This window comes from Mandrillus leucophaeus, unplaced genomic scaffold (genome assembly GCF_000951045.1).
Source record: "Mandrillus leucophaeus isolate KB7577 unplaced genomic scaffold, Mleu.le_1.0 Scaffold71, whole genome shotgun sequence".
Taxonomy (NCBI): domain Eukaryota; kingdom Metazoa; phylum Chordata; class Mammalia; order Primates; family Cercopithecidae; genus Mandrillus; species Mandrillus leucophaeus.
This window is the reverse complement of record NW_012107697.1, coordinates 351,911-376,137: the sequence shown is the minus strand read 5'-3', so window position 1 is coordinate 376,137 and position 24,227 is coordinate 351,911. Positions and strand designations below refer to the sequence as shown.

The following is a 24,227-nucleotide window of genomic DNA, read 5'->3' as shown; positions in this document are numbered from 1 at the left end:
ACTGCCTTCTTGCTGTGTCCTCACATGGCCTTTTCTCTGTGTGTGTATATTCCGGTGTCTCCTCTTTCTTTTTCCTTTTTTTTTTTTTTTTTTTTTTGAGACAGAGTCTTGCTCAGGCTACTTGCCCAGGCTAGAGTATGGTGGCACGATATCGCCTCACCACAACCTCCGCCTCCTTGGTTCAAGCAATTCTTCTGCCTCAGCCTCCCGAGTATCTGAGATTACAGGCGCCCGCTACCACGCCCAGTTCATTTTTGTATTTTTAGTAGAGACAGGGTTTTACCATCTTGGCCAGGCTAGTCTCAAACCCCTGACCTCGTGATCCACCCACCTCAGCCTCCCAAAGTGTTGGGATTGCAGGCATGAGCCACCATGCCTGGCCTCTTCCTCTTGTTATAAAGGCATCATCAGTCAGGACCCCACTCTCGTGACTTCATTTAACCTTAACCACCTCTTTCAAGGCTCTATCTCCAGATACGGTTGCATTGGGAGTTAAGGCTTCAACATAAAATGTTGGGGGGAAACAATTCAGTCCAAAACAAAGAGGATCTGAAACCTAGAGCCAGCCTGGCCTGAGCTGGGACTTGAATCCCAGTTCCCAACTCACATCTCATGTGCTTTTCACTCTGCTACAAATCTCCCTCTGGGGTATTGAGTTGAGGGTTTACAATCCTAGGAGTTTCAGAGTCCAGGGAAAGGAGAGGAAGAAGGATGGGCTTGGCTTCCCTTGGTTTTTTCAAACCCAGGCTGGCAGGGACTCCCAAGATGTTCACCATCAGCAGGTAGAACTAAAAGGAAAGAAAGGAAGGTGCCCTGCAGAGTCCACCTTGACTTACTCCCTGCAGGCTGCCCTGGTGCCAGGGCCCCTAGACAGCAGCTAATTCCTGCCAGCCAGGAAGTATCGATCACCCCCAACTGCCCTGCCCCACAGCACAAATAGCTTGGGAGGAAAGGACAGCAAGTTAGCTCATTAGTCCTATGAACTATCTGCAGGCTCCACACTGCGGGCTGACGACACTGTTTTTATAAATCTGTATTGCATGGAGCAGCAACTGGTAACCTGTATTGATTGCAATTTCTCTTTTGGAATTGGGAGGCCCCCGGGGGCCAATTGAGGTACTTCAAAGCCCTGGCATCCTGCAGCTACTCCAGGAAACAGACTTGAGCTGTGACAGACTAAGTAGCTCTTCTCTTCCAAGAGAGACAACGATTTTTTTCTGACCCTGGCCAAAGCCTGGTCTCAATGCAAAGCCTCACCCGATTCCCTTCCTCCTCCCTCTTACTCCATATCCCCCATTGCCTACCAGGACCTTCCTCATAGAGGAAAGCGGGTAGGCAAAGCAGGAAACCCCTTCCTCAGTGTCTGGTTTCTCTGCTTCAGGAAGGCATCTGACGCCAACAGTGGAAAAGCAGCTCCCACCCCCACGTGAATACCTACCTATACACTGCATATCCATCATAGACCTGCCTGCTTGTGCTGTTACACGTTTAGTATTATGATCTTTAAAAAAACAAAAAACAAAAAACCTGCCCTATAAGCATACAGTGCATATACATCACAACAGCCTTTCATAAGCATTGTTGCATGGACACCACAGAAGAACTCCATGAACAGAGAAAATCGGGGTTTAGAATCCCCAATTTGGGGGTGAGCAAATGCCCAGAAAGGTTAATGGGTGTTCCTAAAGCCACACAGCTGGTAGGTGGCAGGTCTCAAACCTCCAAATACAGAACTCTGTATCATACCCATTGGGACCTACGCCTCCCTAAGCTGCCAGTCCCTTTCTTGTCCCCTACAATGCCCCATCAGCCTGTGTAAGTGTACCCAACAAGTACACACGCCAGTGCAGGTACACACACCAGCACAGGGTCACACACCAGAGCAGGTACACAACATGCCAGCACAGGTACACACACCAGCGCAGTACACACACCAGTGCAGGTACACACACCAGCGCAGTACACACACCAGGGCAGTACACACACCAGCATAGGTTCACATGCCAGTGCAGGTATACAACATGCCAGCGCAGGTACACACACCAGCACAGTACACACACCAGCACAGGTTCACATACCAGCGCAGGTACACAACTTGCCAGCGAATGCACCATGTTCCCTTGCAGGCACATTCAGCCACCTGCCCAAGACTGCACTTCCCACTAACACAGGGCACCTGGTCATGGCAGGATTTCTTTGCTCCCTAAGCCTCAGCTTCTGAGGCCCCCTAACCTCTTACCTCACTCTGCATTAGCCTGTGAGATCATTCATCCACTCTTTCATTCAGTAACTGTAATGTCTTCCAAAACTGGTCTCATCTCGCCATTTGCCCGTCCACCTACTCTGGCCCTTGCTAGTGAGAGGGAAGCCTCCACTGGAAGAATCAAGAGGCCAGGGGACCAACCTCTGCTCAGAAAGGAGAGAGAAGTCCACCTCACAGAGAAGGGATTAGCCAAAGCACCCCCAGCATGCAGCACACACTTTCCTGGCAGCAGGGTTGGGGGAAACCGCTCTGAATTTGTGTTCAGGAGCCCCGGGTAGGAGCCCAGGCTCTTCCACTCGCTAGATGTGTGGCTTGAACAAGACCCTTAGCCCAAGCCATAATTTCCTCATCTGTAAAGCAAGAGAAGGATGGTCTTCCTAGGTGTGTGCCAATGCTCAAGAGAGGGAAGATGTGCCTGACACAGTGCCTGGTATTTGACAGGCATTTCAGCACAAGGGTGCCCACTGATTCATGCACCTCGGGGTGTTTTTCTTGCAGAGTTTATAACACAATTTAAGATAGTTCACCTGGATCTCTCTCCAAATCCAAAGTACAGTGCTTGGAGAGGGGTACCTAAAAGAGTTGAGGAGGGGAAGTTTATAGCTGCTGGTCCCTAGACACAGGGCTTCTTCCACAAGGGCCTCAGCTGTGGAAACCTTTCACATCTAAGAGACTGAACTCGCCTTAAGGCAGGCAGAGATGGAACCACCCAAGGCAACTTGATTCCGGGGCTTCTCTTTCCTCAGAGCACAGCACTACGTCGCCTGCACTTTTTTTTTGATAGGGATGCGATCTCGGCTCACTGCTGGATTCAAGCGATTCTCCTGTCTCAGCCTCCTGAGTAGCTGAGATTACAGGAGCCTGACACCATGCCCAGCTAATTTTTGTATTTTAGTAGAGATGGGGTTTCATCATATTGCCCAGGCTGGTCTCGAACTCCTGACCTCAAGTGATCCACTCTACTTGGCCTACCAAAATGCTGGGATTACAGGCATGAGCCACGGCGCCCAGCCTCGTTATGTCTTCTATATCACATACCTCTGCTCTGAATGTTGGGTCCTGGACTTGAACGTGGTTCCATCCTGAAACCAGCAGCCCCGTGTTGCTAGTAGTCCCTCTTCGGGGTGGAGGTAGCATTTCCAATCTAATTACCTAACGAAGAGGTCCGTCTTTAGTCGGGGAGGGACACAGAAGCCAGGATGCTACTGAGGGAAAGTCTGCTTCCCGCCTTCCCCATGGGCCCTGCCGTGGGAAGTGTGAGGTCCCACTGCCCACATGGGTTCAGCTGGGAGGCCCTGCAGGGGCCTCACTAAGATGAGACCACCATGGCTTACAGTCCAGATAACCTGGGCTGTGTGCTTGTCTGTGCTTTTCTCTTTTGTTAGCTACAAACCATCCATCTTGCTTTATGTCCCAAGCTGGGGAAACAAGGAAAGGATCAAAGTGGCCCAAAGAGGAAATAGTGGCCCAAACCATTGCAATGTGGCAGCAGTGGCTAGACGGGGAGAGACCCCCAGGGCACAGGGCACATTAGGGACAGGAGTCCAGGTTGGAGGTCCAGCTGCCTCACCCCATGTGGAGATGCCTCCTCCACTGCCAGGATTCATTGATTCAGCACATGTTCACTGAGCATCTGCTGTGTGCAAGACGTCTTCTGGAGCCGGCATACAGGGTGAACCAAAATAACTTCTTGCTCTCAAACAGAAGCACCATGTGCTCCAAGGACAAATAAAGCAGAGTAAGGAGTTGGGCAGGGATGAGGGACACAGTCTAATTTTTAGAGCGTGGTCAGACAAGGCTTCTCCAAGGAACTGTCCACTAAGCAGAGACCTGAATGAGGCCAGAAGTAAGTCAAGGAAAGAGCATTTCAGGTCTAGAAGGAATCGTGACAGCAAAGGCCTTGGGGTGGAAGTGTGCAAATGCATATGCAGACAAACGCATTTTAAAATCCCCGCAGTAGATGATCATCAATATTGCAGCTCCGACATTCCCTAAGCTGTGAACTTCTAAATCTCTGGGAGACAAAGGGTGTTAAGGATGGTCCGGTTTATTTCTTCTATTCAAGACTGAAATCCCCTATGCAATATCTCAGCCAAGGGTTTCTTCAGCATCAACTTAAATACCCCTGGTGACAGAAGACTCACTACCTGACAAAGACCCTCATTCCAACTTTTTTTTATTATTATTATTACTATACTTTAAGTTCCACTGTACATGTGCACAACGTGCAGGTTTGTTACATAGGTATACATGTGCCATGTTGGTCTGCTGCACCCATCAACTTGTCATTTACATTAGGTACTTCTCCTAATGCTATCCCTCCCCCCAGCCCCCTACCCCCCAACAAGCCTCGGTGTGTGATGTTCCCCACCCTGTGTCCAAGTGTGCTCATTGTTCAATTCCCATCTATCACCCATTTCAACTTTTTATAGCCGTGACTTAATTTTTTTTCAAGTTTAATTGTGGTAAAATATACATAACATAAAATTTACCATCTTAATCATTTTTAAGGGCTACGTTCAGTCATGTTTAAGTTCAGTTTCCTTTTGCAACACTGAAACTCCATTCCCATTAAACCAGCAGTCCCCACCTGGTTTTGTGGAAGACAATTTTTCCACAGGACGGGGGTAGGGGGATGGTTTCGGAGTGAAACTGTTTCATTTCAGATCATCAGGCATTAGATTCTCATAAGGAGCACGCAACCTAGATCCCTCGCATATGCAGTTCACAATCGGATTCCCGCCCGTGTGAGAATTTCATGCTGCTGACCTGACAGGAGGCGGGGCGCAGGTGGAAATGCTCGCTCACCTGCCGCCCACCTCCTGCTCTGGGGCCCAGTTACTAACAGGCCACGGACAGGTACCGGTCCACGTCCCCAGGGTTTGGAACCCCTGCATTAAACATCTCCCCTTTTTCCCTCCCTCTAGCCCCTAGCAACCACCATTCTACTTTCTGTCTCTACGAGCTTGACAACTCCAATACTTGCTATAAGTAAAGTAGAATCATACCATATTTGCCTTTTTGCAGTTGGCTTATTTCACTTAGGATAATATCCTCAAGATTCATCCATGTCAAAGCATGGGCCCAAATTTCCATCCTTTTCAAAACTGAATAATATTCCATTGTATGTATATGTCACATGTTGTTTACCCATTTGTCTGTTGATGGACACTTTGGTTCCTTCCACCTTTTTGGCTATTGTGAATAACGCTGCTATAAACATGGGTGTGCAAATATCTATCTCCCTGCTTTCAATTCTTTTGGATATATACCCACAAGTGGAATCACTGGATCATATAGTAATTCTGTTTTGTATTTTGGGGGGAACCATCATACTATTTAATCTTGACTTTTGAACACTCACTTTCGTGAGCATCTGGCAAACTTCTTGCCACTGCTAATTAGACCTTTATTCCTTTTTTTTTTTTTCTTTTTTTTTGAGACAGAGTTTCACTCTTGTTGCCCAGGCTGGAGTGAAATGGCGTGATCTCAGCTCACTGCAACATCCGTCTCCTGGGTTCAAGCGATTCTCCTACCTCAGCCTCCTGAGCAGCTGGGATTACAGGCACCCGCCCCCATGCTCGGCTAATTTTTGTATTTTTAGTAGAGATGGGGTTTCACTACATTGATCAGGCTGGTCTTGAACTCCTGACCTCATGTGATCCACCCTCCTCAGCCTCCCAAAGTACTGGGATTACAGGCATGAGCCACCACGCCTGGCCTAGACCATTTTTCTTAAAGGTCTAACTGGAAGTAGTGGAAATAATGATTAGCAGGACAAGAGGTTTGCCAGGTGCAGAAACACTCAGAAATGGGAGTGGGTTTAATCTGGGAAGGCTTCCTGAAGAAGGTGAATTTCCAGCTGAGATCAGACTTTTCTGAGTTGCAGTTTCCTGGTGAGTGAAATGGAGACAAAATGCTGTAGAGTTTTGGGAAATTTCATTCAGGCATTCATTCTGGAACATGTGTTGAGTGCCTGTTTTATGACCGGATTGAAATGGGAATGCATTAGAGGATTTTGAGCAGAGGAGCCGCATGATCTGACTTGGGTTGAAAGCATTGCTCTGGCTACATGCTGGGGACAGAAGGAGGAGGGGCAGGGGTGGATTCAGGGTGGCCAGTCAGGAGGCTGCTGGCCCCTGCCTCATTCAATCCTTTCCCTTCCTTTGCTCTAGAGGCTGCAGTGGGATCTGTCCAGTTCATATCCTCCCCCAAACCCCCAGTTTCCCCCTCCTCCCCTGTCTATCACCTTCTCCCCCACCACACTCCCCCTCACGCCTCCCTGAGAGCAGAGCAGCCAGGGCCCCACCTTTGCAGAGGGCGGCTTCTCTCTGTCCAGCCCTCTGGAGCTGCCAGAAGCCCAGAGGTTTCTATCAATTATCTCTCCACGGCTCCTGCAGCTCCGGGGAGTCTCCAAAGCCCAGTTCTCTGACCTTTTAGAAAAAGACAGAGAAGATGCTGTCAGCTCACTTAGCACCTGTGTGCAGGGCCTCAGAATTGCCAAGGAGGTTTCTTCATCTCCAAGCTCCCTGCTCTCCAACCCAGCTCCAGAGGAGGAGGGAGGGAGTCTACCTGCAGAAGGCCTGACCGCAGGAGGTGCTGAGGGCCCAGCAGCCCCAACCTCAGCTACTCCGGCCCTTCATCTTCCTGAGATGAACTGAGCCAGCCACCCACGTGCTGGGGACTTTTATACTCAGTATTTAACTTAATCCTCCCAACAGCCCTGTGACATCAGTTCTATTTCTTTTCTCCATTTTCCTGAAGAAGAAATGGGGCTTGCACTGGTGTAGTGAGATCCTGGAGACATCAAATTGTCAATGAGTGTGAAGAGTCTTTGCAAATTGATCTCATCCAGGGGTTCTCTGCCATGCACATTAGACACTCCCTGCAGCTCTGTAAAAATATCCATTCCCAGACCACCACACCCTCAGAGATTCAGAGCTTCATTCGAAAAGATCCTTCAATGATTCTAATGTACCAACATGATGGAAAACACTCGCCAAATCTCAATTCCCCCCTTTTTTACGGATGGGAAACTGAGGGTCTGAAAGAAGACTGGACCTCCCTAAAGGCACCCTAGGTGAGCTGTTCAGAGCTGCCATGAGAAATCACTGCAAACCCGGTGGCTTTAAACAACAGAGTACTGGAGACTGGAAGTCCAAAATGGAGGTGCCGGCAGGGGCAGCGTCTCTCTACAGGCTCTAGGGGAGGGTCCTTCCTGGCCTCTCCAAGCTTCTGGTGGCTGCTGGCAGTCCTTGCGTTTCTTTGCTGTTAGGTGCATCCTCCCCCCTCTGCTTCCGCCTCTGCGCAGCACTTTCCCTGGGTGTATGTCTGTGTCCACATCACCCTTTTCTTAGACGAACACTAGTCATGTTAGAACTCAGGGCTCAATCTAACCCAGGAGGACCCCATCTTAACTTGATTACATTTGCAAAGACCGTATTTCCAGTAAGGTCACATTCACAGATCCTAGGGGTCATTAATTTGGTGGGGGGGATGCTATTCAACCCAGTATACACCCCAACATAAGTGGCAGAGCCTGGACTCCAACCTGGCCTCCTATATTCCCGCCCTGTGCTTGCCCCACCACCCCTGGTGGCCCAGCCCCTCTTTGTACACCTCCTTTTACTCATAGCTTCACAAGACCTTCCACAGCCTTCCCCAGTACCCCAGCACTGACGGCCACACCTTCCATGGTGGAAGGATATCGTCTTCTAACCGTGGGATCCCAAAGGGCAGAGACCAAGTCCAGGACTTCTCCCATGTTACCCAGACCAGAACCTGGAGACACTCCAGAAAGATGTGATAGATTCAGCCAAACTGAGCTGGATGGATGAGTGCTCCTCCAGGAGGCAGTGAGAACCTCATTGAGAGAAGAAACCAGGCAGAGGCTGGCTGACCACATGTCCTTATGAGTGGTGCTGTCATTCTAGGAGAGTCAGTCCAGCATAGAGCTTTGGAAGAAGACAGGAAGCAGACTAATGGTCCAGGCTCTGCCACCTTCTAGCTGTGTGACCTTAAATGGATTATGTAACCTCTCTGTGCATCAGTTAATAAAAATAGTATCCATTTCAAAGGTTGTGGGAATTAAATGAGATAATGTATATAAAGTCATTGGCCTAATTTGTAATAGCTACTCAATAAATATTCAGCTTTTAAAAAAGTAGAGTCCTGCTCAAGATCACAGGGGAAAGGGGATGGCAAAACAGGTCAGGGTCTTTGTGGTAATAATAAAAAGAAGAAAAGCAGAAACCAACCACTCCTCTAGTCATGAGCATGTAGATAGATGATACCACAGCCTTTGAAATATGTCGATCAAGCAATGTCAAGGGCACAGTCAGCATTTAAACGCAGCTCTGTGTCTTGGTCTTAGAGCCTAAAGGAATGGCACCCTCCAGCCTAAACCCACAGGGACACTCTTGGCATTTGGGGTGCAACAGTTCTTTGTGACTCAAGCTCCCTTGGCCCCTAACCACTAAATGCCCTTAGCAACCCCAAATTATGGTGTCAACCCCAAATGTCCCACCTCCCCACACGTTTCCAAGTGGCCTCAGGATTGGTGCTGGACCTGGAGGTACTGGCTGCCATTTTACCCTTCTCCCGTGGGACCCAGCCTGTCTCAAAGCAGAGAAAGTGGGCCAGCTACACTTCTCCCTTCCTAGGGATGGCTAGTTGCATCTGGGGTGCAGAGCATGGGCTGCCAGCCTGGGAGGCCAGCCAAGTTGTCCAGCCCTGGCCCATCTCCATCCCCCACCAGCGGGCCGGGCCTCCCTCCGCTCTCATACTGTACGAGGCTTACTCCACAGGCCTCTTGCTCCTTCCTTCCCCAGCAGGGCCCACCGTCCGATGCTCATCAAACATGCAGAACTGATGTTGCACAAGCCCCCCCGAGGGGACTAACATCATACCCCTGATTTCTCCTTCCCCTCTCGCGCTGTGCATCCCCCTGGCTGCAGCCTGCCTTTGTTTCAGGAGGAGCAAAACACTGTGTCTGAAAACGTTACTGCAATTAAATATGCACAAGAAGGGGGGAGGGAGGGGAAAATGAGGACAATGAAGGATGTGAAACATCAGATGCAGCAGCTGCTTGTTGCTATAGAAACCCTAGCTCCCCACCACCATCAAGGCAGCATCAGCCCCCCACCCTCCACCCCCCACCCCTGGTTTAAAATCCTCGTAGGGCCAAGTGCTCTGTTTGTCCTGAGGTGCTGGGTGATGCAAGATCACAGGGTCCTAGCTATCCAGGGCTGGAGCACCTGTCGGCTGTGAGCATTGATTTCTGTGTCTTTCCTGCTTTTCCTCACCCCACCATCACTACCTCCTGACACTGGTACTTCTGATTGGCAGCAACACCCTCCAGTAGTTCTGCATTCCAGTCCCAGTTACATAATAAATTACAGAAGAGCTTCTGCGTTTGACTTTGGGATGTCACAACATGGAGACAAAACGGCACATGCAGAGTCCATTGGGGAGCCGGCTTTCTCTGTGCTTCCTCGGTTCCTCTCTGACAGCCAGCTGCAGGGCTTGGCGCCCTCCACCATCCTTCTTGTCCCCACCCACAGCCCTGAGTGGGGGTCTGCCTAGTTGCGGGGTCTGCCCAGCTGTGATCTGTGTGCTGGAGCCAGGCAGAGCGGGGTGTCCACAAACTCCAGGTTCCAGAAGATGGGCAGGCTGCCAGATGGCCAAGTGCTCATCTGGGAGGATCCCCAACAAGATGTAGCTCAACCGGGATCAATGGGAAGTTCCAGACTCTGGCCCACATAACCACTGTCCAAGGACAGAGAGAGAGAAAGTGGCATGGCAGCGGCTCCCAGAGACAGGGCCAGGGTCTTTAGTTGACTGCAAGAAGAGTAGTATAACAGGGCTGCCTCCCTCCTCCCACACCATCCCCATGACAAGGTGATGCAGCCTGAGGCTGGGTGTTGGTAGTCTTGCTCTACTCTGCTCTGATGGGCTAAGTCTAATCTTAGAGCCTCACAAAGTGGGGCACAGTGTCTGGCACATGGTAGGTCCAGTCCTATACAAAGATGTGCAGGAGGGAGGAAAGAAAGGAGGGAGGGGCAATTGGAATTGTAGATAAACCAAAGTTCATTCAGAAGCAAGAGACCAAACTGATGAAGTTATCTGAAACTATATTAAATAAATATTAAAAAATAAAATCCCTGTCATCCCAGCACTTTGGAGGGCCAAGGCAGAAGGATCCCTTGCATCCAGGAGTTTGAGACCAGCCTGGGCAACATAGCGAGACCTCATCTCTACCAGAAAATTTTTTTAATTAGCCAGGTGTGGTGGTGCATGCCTGTGGTCCCAGCTACTGGGGAGGCTGAGGTGGGAGGATCACTTGAGCCCAGCATGCCAAGGCTGCAATGAGTTGTGATCATACCACTGCACTCAGTCCGGGTGACAGAGTGGCAGTCTGTCTCAAAAAATACATAAAATGAAAATAAAATCCTAAGGCTGTTAACCCTGAAGAAAATTCAAAGGGCGTCACAGCCACCTTCCAGTGTGTGAGGGAGTATGTCAGGAACACGGGTTTTGGCTGGTTCAGCAGGGCACCAGTGAGTCAGAGCAGGACCCATGGTGGAAGTGCCAAGAAGATCAGTGGTCACCAAGGAAGACTGATCTACAAGTCAACTTTGGGGCTGGGCGCGGTGGCTCACGCCTGTAATCCCAGCACTTGGGAGGCCGAGGCGGGCGGATCACGAGGTCAGGAGATCGAGACCATCCTGACTAACACGTTGAAACCCCATCTCCACTAAAAATACAAAAAAAAATTAGCCGGGTGTGGTGGCCGGTGCCTGTAGTCCCAGCTACTCAGAAGGCTGAGGCAGGAGAATGGCGTGAACCCGGGAGGCGGAGCTTGCAGTGAGCTGAGATCCCGCCACTGCACTCCAGCCCGGGCGACAGAGCAAGACTCCGTCTCAAAAAAAAAAAAAAAAAGTCAACTTTGGAATGGGCTGCTGAGTGAGGGAGGGCCCCCAGCCCCGGATATATTCAAATGAAGGCTGGAGAACCTTTGTCAAAGATATCGTGGCGCGCACTCAGCTTTTCAGCCCTGCAGTTCTACAGCCTCCAGCGGCAGAAGATGCCCTTTGGTGAGGCCCCCACCTCCGGATGCTGAGAGTCTTGGACTCGTGCTTGGGATGGTGGAGGGAGATGGGTGGGATACCACAGAACATTCCTCACAGGAGCCTTCGAAGCTCTCATCTTGGCTGAGGGGATGTCACTTAGGCCTCAGGTAGGAGGAAGCAGACCTCTAAATAATAGGGCTAGAAGGGCATGGAATTGCCCAAAATGTTTCCCTCTGCCAGCCTGACATGTGGTGCTATCGGGTTCTTCCCGTGGGTTCAGCACGACCCTCTCCCCTGCGGCTTTGAAGTCACTATCACTATCCTGATTCCAAGACCCCTCCCAGTGGAAATGGCAGCCTGGACCCTTGAGGCCTGCCTGGGAAACCCCCAAAGAGGAGGCAGAGGACCCCAGAGTTCGCCTCTCCATCTGTTTCTGAGATGGAGTCTCGCTCTGTCGCCCAGGCTGGAGTGCAGTGGCCGGATCTCAGCTCATGGCAAGCTCCGCCTCCCGGGTTCACGCCATTCTCCTGCCTCAGCCTCCTGAGTAGCTGGGACTACAGGTGCCCATCACCTCGCCCAGCTAGTTTTTTGTATTTTTAGTAGAGACGGGGTTTCACCGTGTTAGCCAGGATGGTCTTGATGTCCTGATCTCATGATACGCCTGCCTCGGCCTCCCAAAGTGCTGGGATTATAGGCGTGAGCCACCGCGTCCGGCCTCGCCTCTCCATCTTAGTCTGGCCTCAGTGGGAGGACACATCCATGAGCTTAGGGAGTCTAGTGCAAACCCCTTCCCAACCCTCAAGTCCAGTTTTCTCCTTTAAATCAGCCTTTATCGGCTCAAGGTGAGGGTGAGCCCTAGGACCTTAGACAAGGAAATCCACTTCCCCTCTGGGATGGGAAGGGGGGCTCTTGTGTCGCAATCTGCAACGTGGGTAGGCTGCCCCCTGTGCTTCCTGCTCCCCTGCCAGGTCCCAACAGTCGGGGCAGAGATGGCTGTGGCAGTGGCAGGAGGCATCGAGTACAGTGCCTGTTTGCTTCACGGCCTTGTGCACAGTGCGTGTTTGAGAACTGTTTGAGTGATTACCGTGTATCTGCCCCTCCTTGTCCCCATGCTAGTATAACTTTGCCTCAATAATCGTTTGTTGAGTGAATAAATGATTTAAATTGAGAGAAGGGGATGGAGGCTTATGTGTAATTCCATACAGAGGGACAACTGGGAGTCAGAAGTTCCAGTCCACTTCCTGGCTGTGTGACCTGGGCCAGTTACTTTACTACAAGCCTCAGTTTCCTTCTTTGTAAAATGGAGCTAGCATCTCAAACAGTTGTAAAAGCCAACAAGCAAGGAATATGAGTTTTGCAAAGTCTTGCAAAGAGGTAGGAAAGATGAGAACTAATATTCACTTAGTGCTTATTCTGCACCAAACGCTTTATTCTTCTTTTTATTTTTACTTTTTTAGAGACAAGAGTCTCACTCTGTCACCCAGGCTGGAGTACGGTGGCATGATCACGGCTCACTGCAGCCTTGACCTCCTGGGCTCAGGCAGTCCTCCTGCCTCAGCCTCCCGGGTATCTGGGACTACAGGCATGCCCTACCAAACCCAGCTAATCGTTTAATTTTTTTCTTTTTTTATAGACAGGGTCTCGCTATATTGCCCAGGCTAGTCTCCAACTCCTGGTCTCAAGTGATCCTCCTGCCTGAGCCTCCCAAAGCATTGGGATTACAGGTGCGAGCCACCACACCTGGCCCCATTCCTTAAATCTGTACACCCACCCCATTATTTGTACTCCATTGTATAGATAAGGCTCAGAGAGGTTAAGTAACTTTCCCAAGGTCACACAGCCCATAAGTAGAAGAGCTGGATCGGGACCCAGATCTCAGCCTAACTCTAAAGCCCAGCTTCTTTCTGTTAAACCCTGGAGCATCTACACTGAAAGGAACAATTACTATCGTTTCTATTTGTCATTTTGTTTGTGTGTGAAAATCCTCCTCTGTCAGAGACGCTACCCTGCCTCTGAGGCTGTACCAAACCGGGAAGTAACGAACTATGTCCTGATTGTGTCTCCAGAAAACAGGTTTTTTATTACCTACCATGGCGGGCTGTACATCTCTGACGTACAGAAGGAGGACGCCCTCTCTACCTATCGCTGCATCACCAAGCACAAGTACAGCGGGGAGACCCGGCAGAGCAATGGGGCACGTCTCTCCGTGACAGGTAGGGGAGAGAGCCGGGGGAGAACGTGGCGGGCTGGGAAGGGAGGACACCAGGCCATCCCTGGAACTTGGTGTGTCCCACCACAGATGGAGGAGCCCCCTGTGTACTCAGGGAAATCCGAGGAAGAGATTAAAGAAATCAGGTACTGAAACCACCAAGGAAGACCTCTTTGCTATGTTTGCATTTTCAAATAATGAGGGCTACGAAACTCACCCTCTTTTTCCTTTTTTTTTTTTTTTTTTTTGCCTTTCCTGTCAGGAAGCTCATAGATAAAATCGGATACTCAAACATAGTAACTATTAGTGTTGCTTTTCAGGGGGGCGGGGAGGGGGCGTTGCATATCCGTGCCTCTAGGTGCTTTTGAGGGTTCTATCTTTTCGTTCTTTTTTTTTTTTTTTTTTGAGACAGTGTTTCTGTCTTGTTGCTGAGGCTGGAGTGCAATGGCGTGATCTTGGCTAACTGGAACTTCTGCCTCCTGCAACTTCCACCTCCTGCAACTTCTGCCTTCTGGGTTCAAGCAATTCTCCTGCCTCAACCTCCTGAGTAGCTGGGATTACAGGCGTGTGCCACGACCCCCGGCTAATTTTTTGTGTTAGTAGAGACAGGGTTTCACCATGTTGGCTAGGCTAGTCTTGAACTCCTGACCTCAGGTGAGCTGCCCGCCTCGGCCTCCCAAAGTGCTGGGATTACAGGTGTGAGCCACCGCGCCTAGCCGGAGAATTCTATCTGATCAATGAGTACACATGTATGTTTCGTCATAGGCCACCTCGCAACATTTGAAAGCAGGCAGAACATAATTTATAAACAAAATATTTCTAAACGGAATAAAGGATTCTTGTTCTGGGGTGATTATAGCTTCTCGGGAGGGATAGAAGCTGGTGTTTATTGAATCCTCCTGTGTATCTGGGATTCCCTCATTTGTTTCTGTCAGGCACCGTCATAGCCCTGTGAGGTGAGTGCTATTCCCCCTATTTTTACAGACGAGAAAACCAAATCTTAGGGAAGCCAAGTGACTAGCCAGAGCTATTTAACCAGTGGGAGGCACAGCCGGAATTCAGACTCTGAACCCCTGGCCTCAGGGTCCTACAGGACCCCGTAGAAGGGGTCAGCTGAATGCCCATATCCATGCTGAGGTCACAGAGAGGCGCTCCTCGAGGAAGGCTTTCTGAACAGTAGTTTCCAAACCCTTTGACTGCAATGCCCAGACAGACGTTCTTAGCATGGCCTGCGCAATACACGCTGGCATTTTCTACCATGCTTGTTGCAAGGCGCCTGAAATTTTCTATTCTATTCTATCTAATTCTGATTTCTCTAAATGCCAGCCACAACTCACCAAAGGGATTTCACAACCTCCTAACAGTTTGTGGGTTGTGAGTTGAAAAATCTCTGTCTTGAGATTGGAGTTTTTGAAAAGGGGATGAACACTAAGTCACAATACCTGGCTTTTGGGATTAAACTCATGAAATCTCGCAGCCTCTCTAGGCCTCTGGAAAAGGAACCCGTCTAGGTGGCTGCTCTGATTCTATCTGCCTCTGGCCCTCAGAGCTCTCAGAGCTCTGCCCTGAGTTTGGTGGTTTGGTGATGAGCTCTGCCCTGACCCACAGATGACTGTCTCCAGGACCCCTTCCACATATCTGTCACATGTGGGGCAAGGCCAGGAGATCAGGAGCTGGGAGGGCAACAACCTGGCTCCCGATTCACCCCTGTGTCTTTAGCGCCTGGCCCTGTGCCTAACATACGGTAGGTGCCAAGTAAATATTTATGGCATTAATCAATGCCAAGGGAAACCATGCTGTCATAAGGGTAGGGGACGGGGCTGCTCCGTGCGGCCCCATCTTTGTGGCTTGACTTTGGAATCCACAGCCCAGTTTCCAAAGGGCTCGCCTCAAAATAACAGGGACTTGTTTGTATGGTGTTTTGCATCTCATTTGCATGCCTATCCCGCAATGTGGGAAAGACACAGAAATCCCCTTCCTTCAGGCCTGCTCCCTTGTCCTCCTCGAATATTTGGCCCCGTCATCCTCCAGTCTCCTGGCTGGAGCTCTAGCTTGTGGGGGCGCTAGGCAGGAATTCCTCAAAAAGAGACATGCTTTGAACCGGAGGCCATGCCAGCCCTTCTTCCCCTCCTCTTCACCACCAGCTTCCGGGAGACGGGCGAGGGGGAGGAGACTCACAGATAAAGCCCGAACAGAAAAGCGGGCATGAAGATGGGACGGTACCCAGACAGACAAGAGAGAGGCCCTGGCACAAACAGAGATTGGCATGGGGCAGGGGAAAGGCAGAACGGAGAGACGTGCACAGAGACAAAGGACGCGAGCGAGGGGGCTCCAGGGAGGGAGCCCATGCAGTGACACGGGGCCCTGATGTGATGGGATGTGACAAGGCGATCTGCAAGCTGCTTGTCTCGGCAAAAATGCAACTGATACTGGAGCAAGCAATGCCTAGGGGGTTGGCATTGGGAAGCCCAGAGCCTGCCTCGGGCTCACCCGCCCCTCCCCACTGCACTTGGAATCCACTCCCCAGAGCTGAGGGTGGAGATCCGGCCCCAGAGAGAGGCAGGGCACGAGTGTCTGCTGAGACGTTTCAGTCTCTAGAGGCCAAGGCCCCGAGAGCTCCTGGGGCTTGTTGCGGGTGAGAATGGTACACATGGCAGTGCATTGGAGGTGGTCAGTTCATGAGAACAGGAACCACATGTGTGGTCTCTTCAGTACTCAGTGCTAAAGTTGCTGGGGGTGGGGAGAGCTAACGAGGTGTATTGTTAAGACAGCAGTTACGAATTAGGCCAGACTTTCCATCTCCGCCTCAACACTCACTAGTTGTGCAGCCTGGCATAAAATAACGTTCCAAACCTCAGCTGCCTGATCCGGAAAACGGGAGTAACAAAATGTACTCCTACTGGGTTGCTGTGAGAATGAAACAAAATATCTCCTATTAAGAAAGGCCAGGCGTGGTGATTCAGGCCTGTAATCCTAGCACTTCGGGAAGCCAAAGCAGGTGGCTCACTTGAGGACAGGAGTTCAAGACCAGCCTGGCCAACATGGCAAAACCCCATCTTTACTAAAAATACAAACATTAGCCGAGTGTGATGGCACCCCAGCTGCTCGGGAGGTGGAGGCAGAGAATCGCTTGAACCAGGGAGGCAGAGGTTGCAGTGAACCAAGATCATGAGATCGTGCCACTGCACTCCAGCCTGGGTGACAGTGGATTATTCAATAATGAATAATTATTTAATAAATAATTATTAATTAATTAATACTGCTTATAAAAAGTTTAGCTAGTGCCTGACACAGGAAGCTGAGGACAGACAGTAGCTGCTACTATTATTGTCAGTGGCTGTTCTGTTGTTGCTATATTGTTATTCCCACTACCTTCCCAAGGCATAGGGGTGGGGAAGAAGGGCAACTTTCATTTTTCTATATTTTCCAAGTTGCAGAGGCAGTTGCAAGAATAGTCTGTGCCTCCACAAAATACAACCTAATCATAATCATTCCATACATCTAGGTGCTTTTTTTAGAGCTTACCAAGTGCTTTCAGGTATATTAACTCACTTCGTCCCCACAACAACCCAGTGGGATGGGCATTGTCACCTGCAGTTATAAAGGAGGAAACCAGCAGTCAGAGAGGCTGAGGAACTGGAATCAGATCCCCCAGCTCACAAAGGACAGAGCCAGGTGCAGAAGCCATGCTCCTGGCGGTGCCTTCACCACCTAACCATAGCAGTGCCGTTCAGCTGGCCGTAGGGGGTTCCCAGCAGCCGCCCCAGGGCGTCTCAGACCCCCAGTCAGCCCAGCCTAGCTCCAGTGCACCCCCAGCAGTTTCTCAGGCCTGACCATCTGTCTCCCCCAGCCCTGCCTCAGTGCTAGCAGCGCTCGGTCCCCCCGGGCTGTCGCCGTGTACACGCCGCAGCATTTTACTTCTGCTCTGGAGTAATGAAAGAGGTTTCTTTCCCTCAGAATTTAATTTCACGCCTGAGCCTCGGTGATTAATTCCCTCCCCCCGCCCCTTCCTCCACCACCCTGATGGCCCCTCCGCTTGTAAATTCTGCGGTGTGCCGCGGAATTTGTGTATTTTGCATCAATTAAGTGTCACATTGAGTAATTCTTCCCTGGCACCGGGTTTGTTTATCCTAGCCATTCCCACCAGGTTGGGGGTGGGAGAAGAGGCCACAGAATCTGGCAGGCAGGGCGCGTGGGCTCTAGATAGTAATCGTCCCGCGCATCTGCAGGCGGATTGAGCATCTAAGGCACTTCCACACACCTATGCCACTGGTTGCCTGCAACGGCCTTGTGAGGTCTGGAGGCAATGTTATCACGTCTAGCAGGGCAGGTGGGGAAACTCGGGCTCTAGGAGATCACAAAACTTGCCCAAGGTCACAGGGCTTCTCAGTGACCCAGGCACTGGGTCAGAGAGAGCCTCTGGAGAGCCTGATTCCCAGCCTGGGCTCCTTCTGTAGCCCGCAGGCAGCCCCTGACGAGCGCTGGAAGGTGGGAAGAGAACAGAGATCTTTCCCCTAGAGAGGAGAATTCTCACCCCAGCCCCTCTCCGGGGCAATTGCTGAGGGCAGAGGAAAGTGCCCGTTAGTGAAGGGACCACTATCCACTCTTAAGCAAAATTTAAGATTTTAGATTATTCCATCTTAGATACCATTTACTGAACAAGGCTTGGGGAGACCTGGCTTCTGATCTTTTTTTTTTTTTTTTTTTTTTTTTTTTTGAGATGGAGTCTCACTCTGTCGCCCAGGCTGGAATGCAGCGGCCAGACCTTGGCTCACTGCAAGCTCCGCCTCCCGGGTTTACGCCATTCTCCTGCCTCAGCCTCCGAGTAACTGGGACTACAGGTGCCCGCCACCTCGCCCGGCTAGTTTTTTTGTGTGTGTTTTTTAGTAGAGACGGGGTTTCACCGTGTTCGCCAGGATGGTCTCGATCTCCTGACCTCGTGATCCACCCGTCTCGGCCTCCCAAAGTGCTGGGATTACAGGCTTGAGCCACCGTGCCCGGCCCTGGCTTCTGATCTTAGTTCCATGGTGTGATCCCAGGCAGGGACATTTCTGGTCTCAGCATCCTCATCTCTTCATTCTTCAAGCTCCCTAAGCCAGCTCTGTAATTCCACAAGTCTATACAGTTCTGCAATGTGGATTTCTATCCAGAAAAATCAGACTACTGGCCTGCCCATGCCCGAGTTCCTCATTCATCCTCCCTAGACATTTGTGGTTCAGCAGCCTGGGGAGATACAGCAGTGGTTTCACACTGCCTTGAGGAGCTCACAGTCTTCCGGGTGCTGACTGCCCTTGGAAGGGGCAGTGCCGACGGGGGTTACCTCTGGAGAGCCACGTGGGGTGGCAGAGGGCAGGAGGGTGGGGAGATGGGGAGACTCCCTTTATGACATGCTCTTCTATATTTTCTGAAGTTTTACCAAGTGCATATATTATCTATTTTATCTGTTAAAACACTTTTAAGGCTTTTATTAGTATGAGTATTAGGATTATCATTATTTTTGAGACAAGATCTTGCTCTGTTGCCCAGGATGGGATACAGTAGCACAATCATAGCTCACTGCAGCCTCACATCTCTGGCTCAGTTGATCTCCCACCTCAGCCTCCTGTGTAGCCAGGACCACAGGCTTGTGCCACCACACCTGGCACTATAGTCGTGTGTGTGTGTGTGTGTGTGTGTGTGTGTGTATGTGTTTTGGCAGAGATGGGATCTCACTATGTTGCCCAGGCTGGTCTCCAACTCCTGGGTTCAAGTGATCTTCCCACCTTGGCCTCCCAAAGTGCTGGGATTACAGGCATGAGTTACTATGCCTGACCTATTAATAAAACATTTATTTTAAAATAAGGGGGAGTTCTGGGGCTGGGAGCGGTGGCTCATGCCTGTAATCTCAGCACTTTGGGAGGCCGAGGCAGGTGGTCAGGAGTTCAAGACCAGCCTGGCCAAGATGGTGAAACTTCATCTCTACTAAAATACAAAAATTAGCTGGGCATGGTGGCAGGCGCCTGTAATCCCAGTTACTCAGGAGGCTGAGGCAGAGAATTGCTTGAACCCGGGAAGCAGAGGTTGCAGTGAGCCAAGATCACACCACTGCACTCCAGCCTGGGCAACAGAGCGAGACTCTGTCTCAAAAAACAAATAAATAAAAATAAAAATAACGGAGAGTTCTTTGAAAATAAAATGAAAGGAAAAGAAAAATCTGTGGGAGTCATTGAGAGTGGTCTGGGGGAGGCATCCGGAAAAGATGACATTTAAGCTGGTTTGTGAAAGAGGAGTAGAAGCTGGCCAGGCAGAGCAGGCTGGCTGGACATCCAGGTGACCCAGATGACCCAGCACACCACTGCAGGGTTCCGTGGAGACAGGGGACAGTGTAGGCAGGCCAGGCCGACTCGTTGGCCCAGATCATAGAAGGCCTTGGCATTCAGGATAAGCAGTGGAGGTGTGTTGTGTAGGTGAGGGGGATCCTGGTGAGGTTTAGAGCGGGAGGAGGTCCCCCAGGAGCAGGAAACCCAGAGAGGCCTTGGAGGGTGGGAACGAGCCTGAGAGGGCTGACAGGACACCACTCAGAAATGCCCGGGCATTGCACACAGAATCCTGCCCGCAGGGGCTGTGGTTTTCTGCGGCTTCAGGTTGCAGGTCTCGTAGTTGCTGGTTTCTCTTGGTTTCGGAATGCAAAATATAGGATTGTCACGGGTGACTGCTGGGGCTTCTGAATCCTTTTAGGCTCTGGCAGAAATGAACTGGTCATTTCTGAGTCTTTCCAGAGTTCAGGCAGGAGAAGACAGAGCAGGAACAAATAGATCGTCCTCCCATCTCCCAGTAGGCCCAGAGAGATACTTACTATGAATTGCAAACTTGAGACATCATGACACATCACTGCTCTAGAGCCTGGGCTAGAATACAGGGACACAGCTGGGTGTGGTGGCTAAGGCCTGTAATCCCAGCATTTTGGGAGGCCAAGGCAGGCGGATCACCTGAGGTGAGGAGTTCGGGACCAGCCCGGCCAACATGGTGAAACCCTGTCTCTACTAAAAGTACAAAAAATAGTTGGGTGTGGTTGTGTGTGTCTGTAGGCCCAGCTACTTGGGAGGCTGGGGCTGGAGAATTGCTTGAACCTGGAAGGTGGAGGTTGCAGTGAGCCAAGATCACACCACTGCCCTCCAGCCTGGGCAACAGAGTGATTGAGACGCCATCTCAAAAATAAAAGAACCCAGGGACTCTCCGTGGGAAAGGAGTTCTCACGCACACCCTCTCCCTCCCTGCATGTCTTGCTCTCTTCCCCGCTTCTTCCATCTGTCTCTCTGTCTGTCACTCTAGTCCTGAACTCCATCATATTCTCGCCTCCTCCCAGCCCTTGCTGGGAATCCCAGTCAAGGTTGTCTGGGGCTCAGTCTGGCCTGAGCAGAGAAGACACAGTGCACCCTCCCTGAAACGTTCCTCTGGAGCCGCCCTGGAAACTCCTTGCTATGGGAGCCAGTGGGCAGCAGGCTCCTGTCTGGGTGCTTGCCTTCCGTCCCCCAGCCCTGCTTCATCCCACCCAGGGCTGGCCAGGGCTGCCGACCCTCTCTGCCTTCCAGACCCTGCCGAGTCGATCCCCACCATCCTGGATGGCTTCCACTCCCGGGAAGTGTGGGCCGGCCACACTGTGGAGCTGCCCTGCACCGCCTCGGGCTACCCTATCCCCGCCATCCGCTGGCTCAAAGATGGCCGGCCCCTCCCGGCTGACAGCCGCTGGACCAAGCGCATCACGGGGCTGACCATCAGCGACTTGCGGACCGAGGACAGCGGCACCTACATTTGTGAGGTCACCAACACCTTCGGTTCGGCAGAGGCCACAGGCATCCTCACGGTCATTGGTGAGTCGGGAAAGCCCCTTCTGCAGCCCCAGTAACCTCTGAGAGCACTGCAGGGGTCGGGGGAGGAGTGTGGACAGCTGGACCTGTCTCTGACCAGGCCCTGGGAATTACACTGGCTGACTGGGGAAGGCAGTCTGGTGTCCTGGAAAAGCCCTTGGTTTGAAATCAGGTGGCCTGCCTTTTGTTTCTGGCATTAGCCGATAGCAACTGACTTTGGGCAAACCACATAACCATGACCATCAGCTCAGTGCCCTTGTCTGTAAAATGGGAACGTGGTCCCAGCCTTCCTACCTCCCAGAGGTCGTGAGGCTCCAATGGGATGAGGAGGGTGATGGTGATGTGCTCACCATGAGGGCAGGGCTTCTGGGCTTGTAGGGAGGCAGTATCTGAACTAAGGGAAGCAAGGCAGCTGTCAATCCACTAGAGAGGACATACATCCCAATCCTAGGGTGACATTCAGGATGTTTAATAATCATTGATAGGGGCACTGATTAATCAGATCAGAAACTGGCCATAAACAAGCAAATCATCTCTGCCAGGACCTTCCAGCTGGATGTCAACCCTGGTCCCTTCCTACTCCTCCTCCTGCCCCTTCTGGGGTCCAAGACCTTAGCATACCCCTTCTGCTGAGGAGCCCCCAAGGTAGGCAGAGAGGGTAGAAGCAGATGGGCGAATGCCCTGGAAAGCACTCTGGATGAGGATTTGTGAGGCCCAGCTCATCCCGTCCCCCTACCCCACCTCTGTCCACTCCTGTGTGACCCAGTCTCAGGGTTCCCATCTGTGAAATGAAGAGGTTCCTTCTAGCTCCAGCGCCAAGAGTCTGACTCTGAGTTCCCTGCTCTCTAGGTTGCAGTGGGGCTGGGATCTGGAGACCCTTGAGGAAATGCCATGCCTCATGGGACAGGAATGAGGCTGTCATTACTGACAGCATCTTGAGGGTCATTAAATGTGGGCAGTGGAAAGAGACCATCCGGAGGTGATCCCACTTCCCGTCCTGGTTGACCAAAGAAACTCTCCTCCCACCTCCCACCCATTGCGAACATAGGGCAGCAGGGCTACGGACCCTCAGGCTGACCAGAGAACCACAGCAGAGCCCACTCCTGGGCCTAGTGTCTGACTCCCCCAGTCCAGATAAGGGCTGAGTCTCCTTCCTCGCCGTCAAGAGAGTCTTGAGATTTGGAGCGTGCCCAGAAAAGTGCCCTCCCAACACAAATTCACTGTCAGGGTGGAAGAACAGAAAGAGCCCCAAGACACGCTCTGGAGTGGCAGTGCACGGCACAAACGCTTCGGTTACAATGCTGAAAGCCCTGCTTCAGGGGCCTGGGGGTTCCTCTCGTAAAAACCAGCCCTGGACAGCAGAGCAGACAGAGGATCAGGATCGGCACCTCCCTTCCTGCCCTAAGTACGGTCTAAAAAAGTTTATTCCAATATTACCTTCACCTCCTTCCCACCCTCCTGCTCTACACATACGCTCTCTCTGTCTCTCTCTCTTTCTCTCTAAATAGGTCACAAGGGCAACACACCCTCAAATCCTTGGAAAATTAGCAAACCTTCCTGTAGGTAAATGCAGTGTTCACAGCTCCTGCACCAGTATTTGCAGGGAAGCGGAGACACACACAGACACAGGCACACCTGTTGAAAATGCACCTGCCCACCTCCCCATGTACACACGCATAGATGTACGGTGCCCGTACACATACACAGCTACACAATCCCTTCACAGTAACACGCCCATATCCAAGTACACTCTCACAGATGTACAACAAGTCACCACCTCCAAATGTGTACATGCCCACGCTGACCCTGAATGCATCTTCTCTGATCCCCAGCCCCCTACCCCTCCCCACAGTGGGCTTGTTTGGACCACCAAGGTTCAAGGGGAATCAACGTGACTTTTCTCCATCTTCTAGCCTCTCTACAGCCTCTCTCTGCCAGGTTCATGGAGAGGAAAGCAATGCTTTCCATATGCCCCTACTCCTCCATGAAGGCCCCCACCCAACCTGTGCCAAGCCCATGCAGGAGCAGTGAGGAGACAGTGGCTGGCAGAGCACTGGGAGCTCCAGCTGGTGACTGGGATGAGCAGGGCGCCACCTGCCTCAGTGTGCACTGACATTTCCTGGACAGTAGGCAGAGGCTCTGGGAAATGAGCACGGAGAACCAAGCATGCAGTCATGTCTGCTTTGGCTGTACCCAGCCCACATGAGCTTGCAATCTTCCTCTCTCCTGCAGGCCTCCTCACTTGGGGTACCAAGCTATACAGGGAGCCTGAGCCCACATACAGAACGTCTAGCCCATAGAGATCAAGGAGAGGTCAGTTTGGAGCTTGTAAATGGCTTGCTAAGCCAGTTAGACCATCACTAATGACTCAGGTCATGGTAGGCCTATGAAGCTGAGAGATGTCACCCTGCTCTCAAGCGGCACACAGTCCAGAGGGAGAGAGAGACAGACACAAAAGAGGTGATGAAGAGACAAGGTGCTCAGTGTGGTGTGAGTTATACACGGGGAGGGTAGAGGAGGGATACTTAGCCCAACCTGGGAGAGGGAGTTATGCCAGGAAGGCTTCCTGGAAGAGGTGATACCATGTGAAGAATGAGTAAGAATTAGGCAAAGAATGCTCTAGGTGAGGCCCTGGGGCCAGAAGCAGCCCAGGGTATGCAGAAATCACAGGCAGGTTGCTGGTGTTCTAAAGACCTACGGCTTTGGTGACAACAGAACCCCTTTGAACCCCTAGAGTCAGGCCCTCAGGGCCTTGAGGGCCTCAAATGCCATGCTGAATTGTTTGGACTCATGGAAGTTCTGAGCAGCGAGTGGTCGGCTGCAGCATGGAGAACAGC

At 51.4% G+C, this 24,227-nt stretch overlaps 1 protein-coding gene across 1 annotated transcript in view; it reads left to right on the top strand.

Moving 5' to 3' along the window:
• DSCAML1 (Down syndrome cell adhesion molecule like 1) overlaps positions 1 to 24,227 on the top strand; it is a 364,816-nt gene that overhangs the window by 247,086 nt on the left and 93,503 nt on the right. Inside the window, 2 exon segments of the mRNA XM_011964833.1 lie at positions 13,401 to 13,547; positions 21,115 to 21,393. Coding sequence (XP_011820223.1) covers positions 13,401 to 13,547; positions 21,115 to 21,393 — 426 coding nt within the window.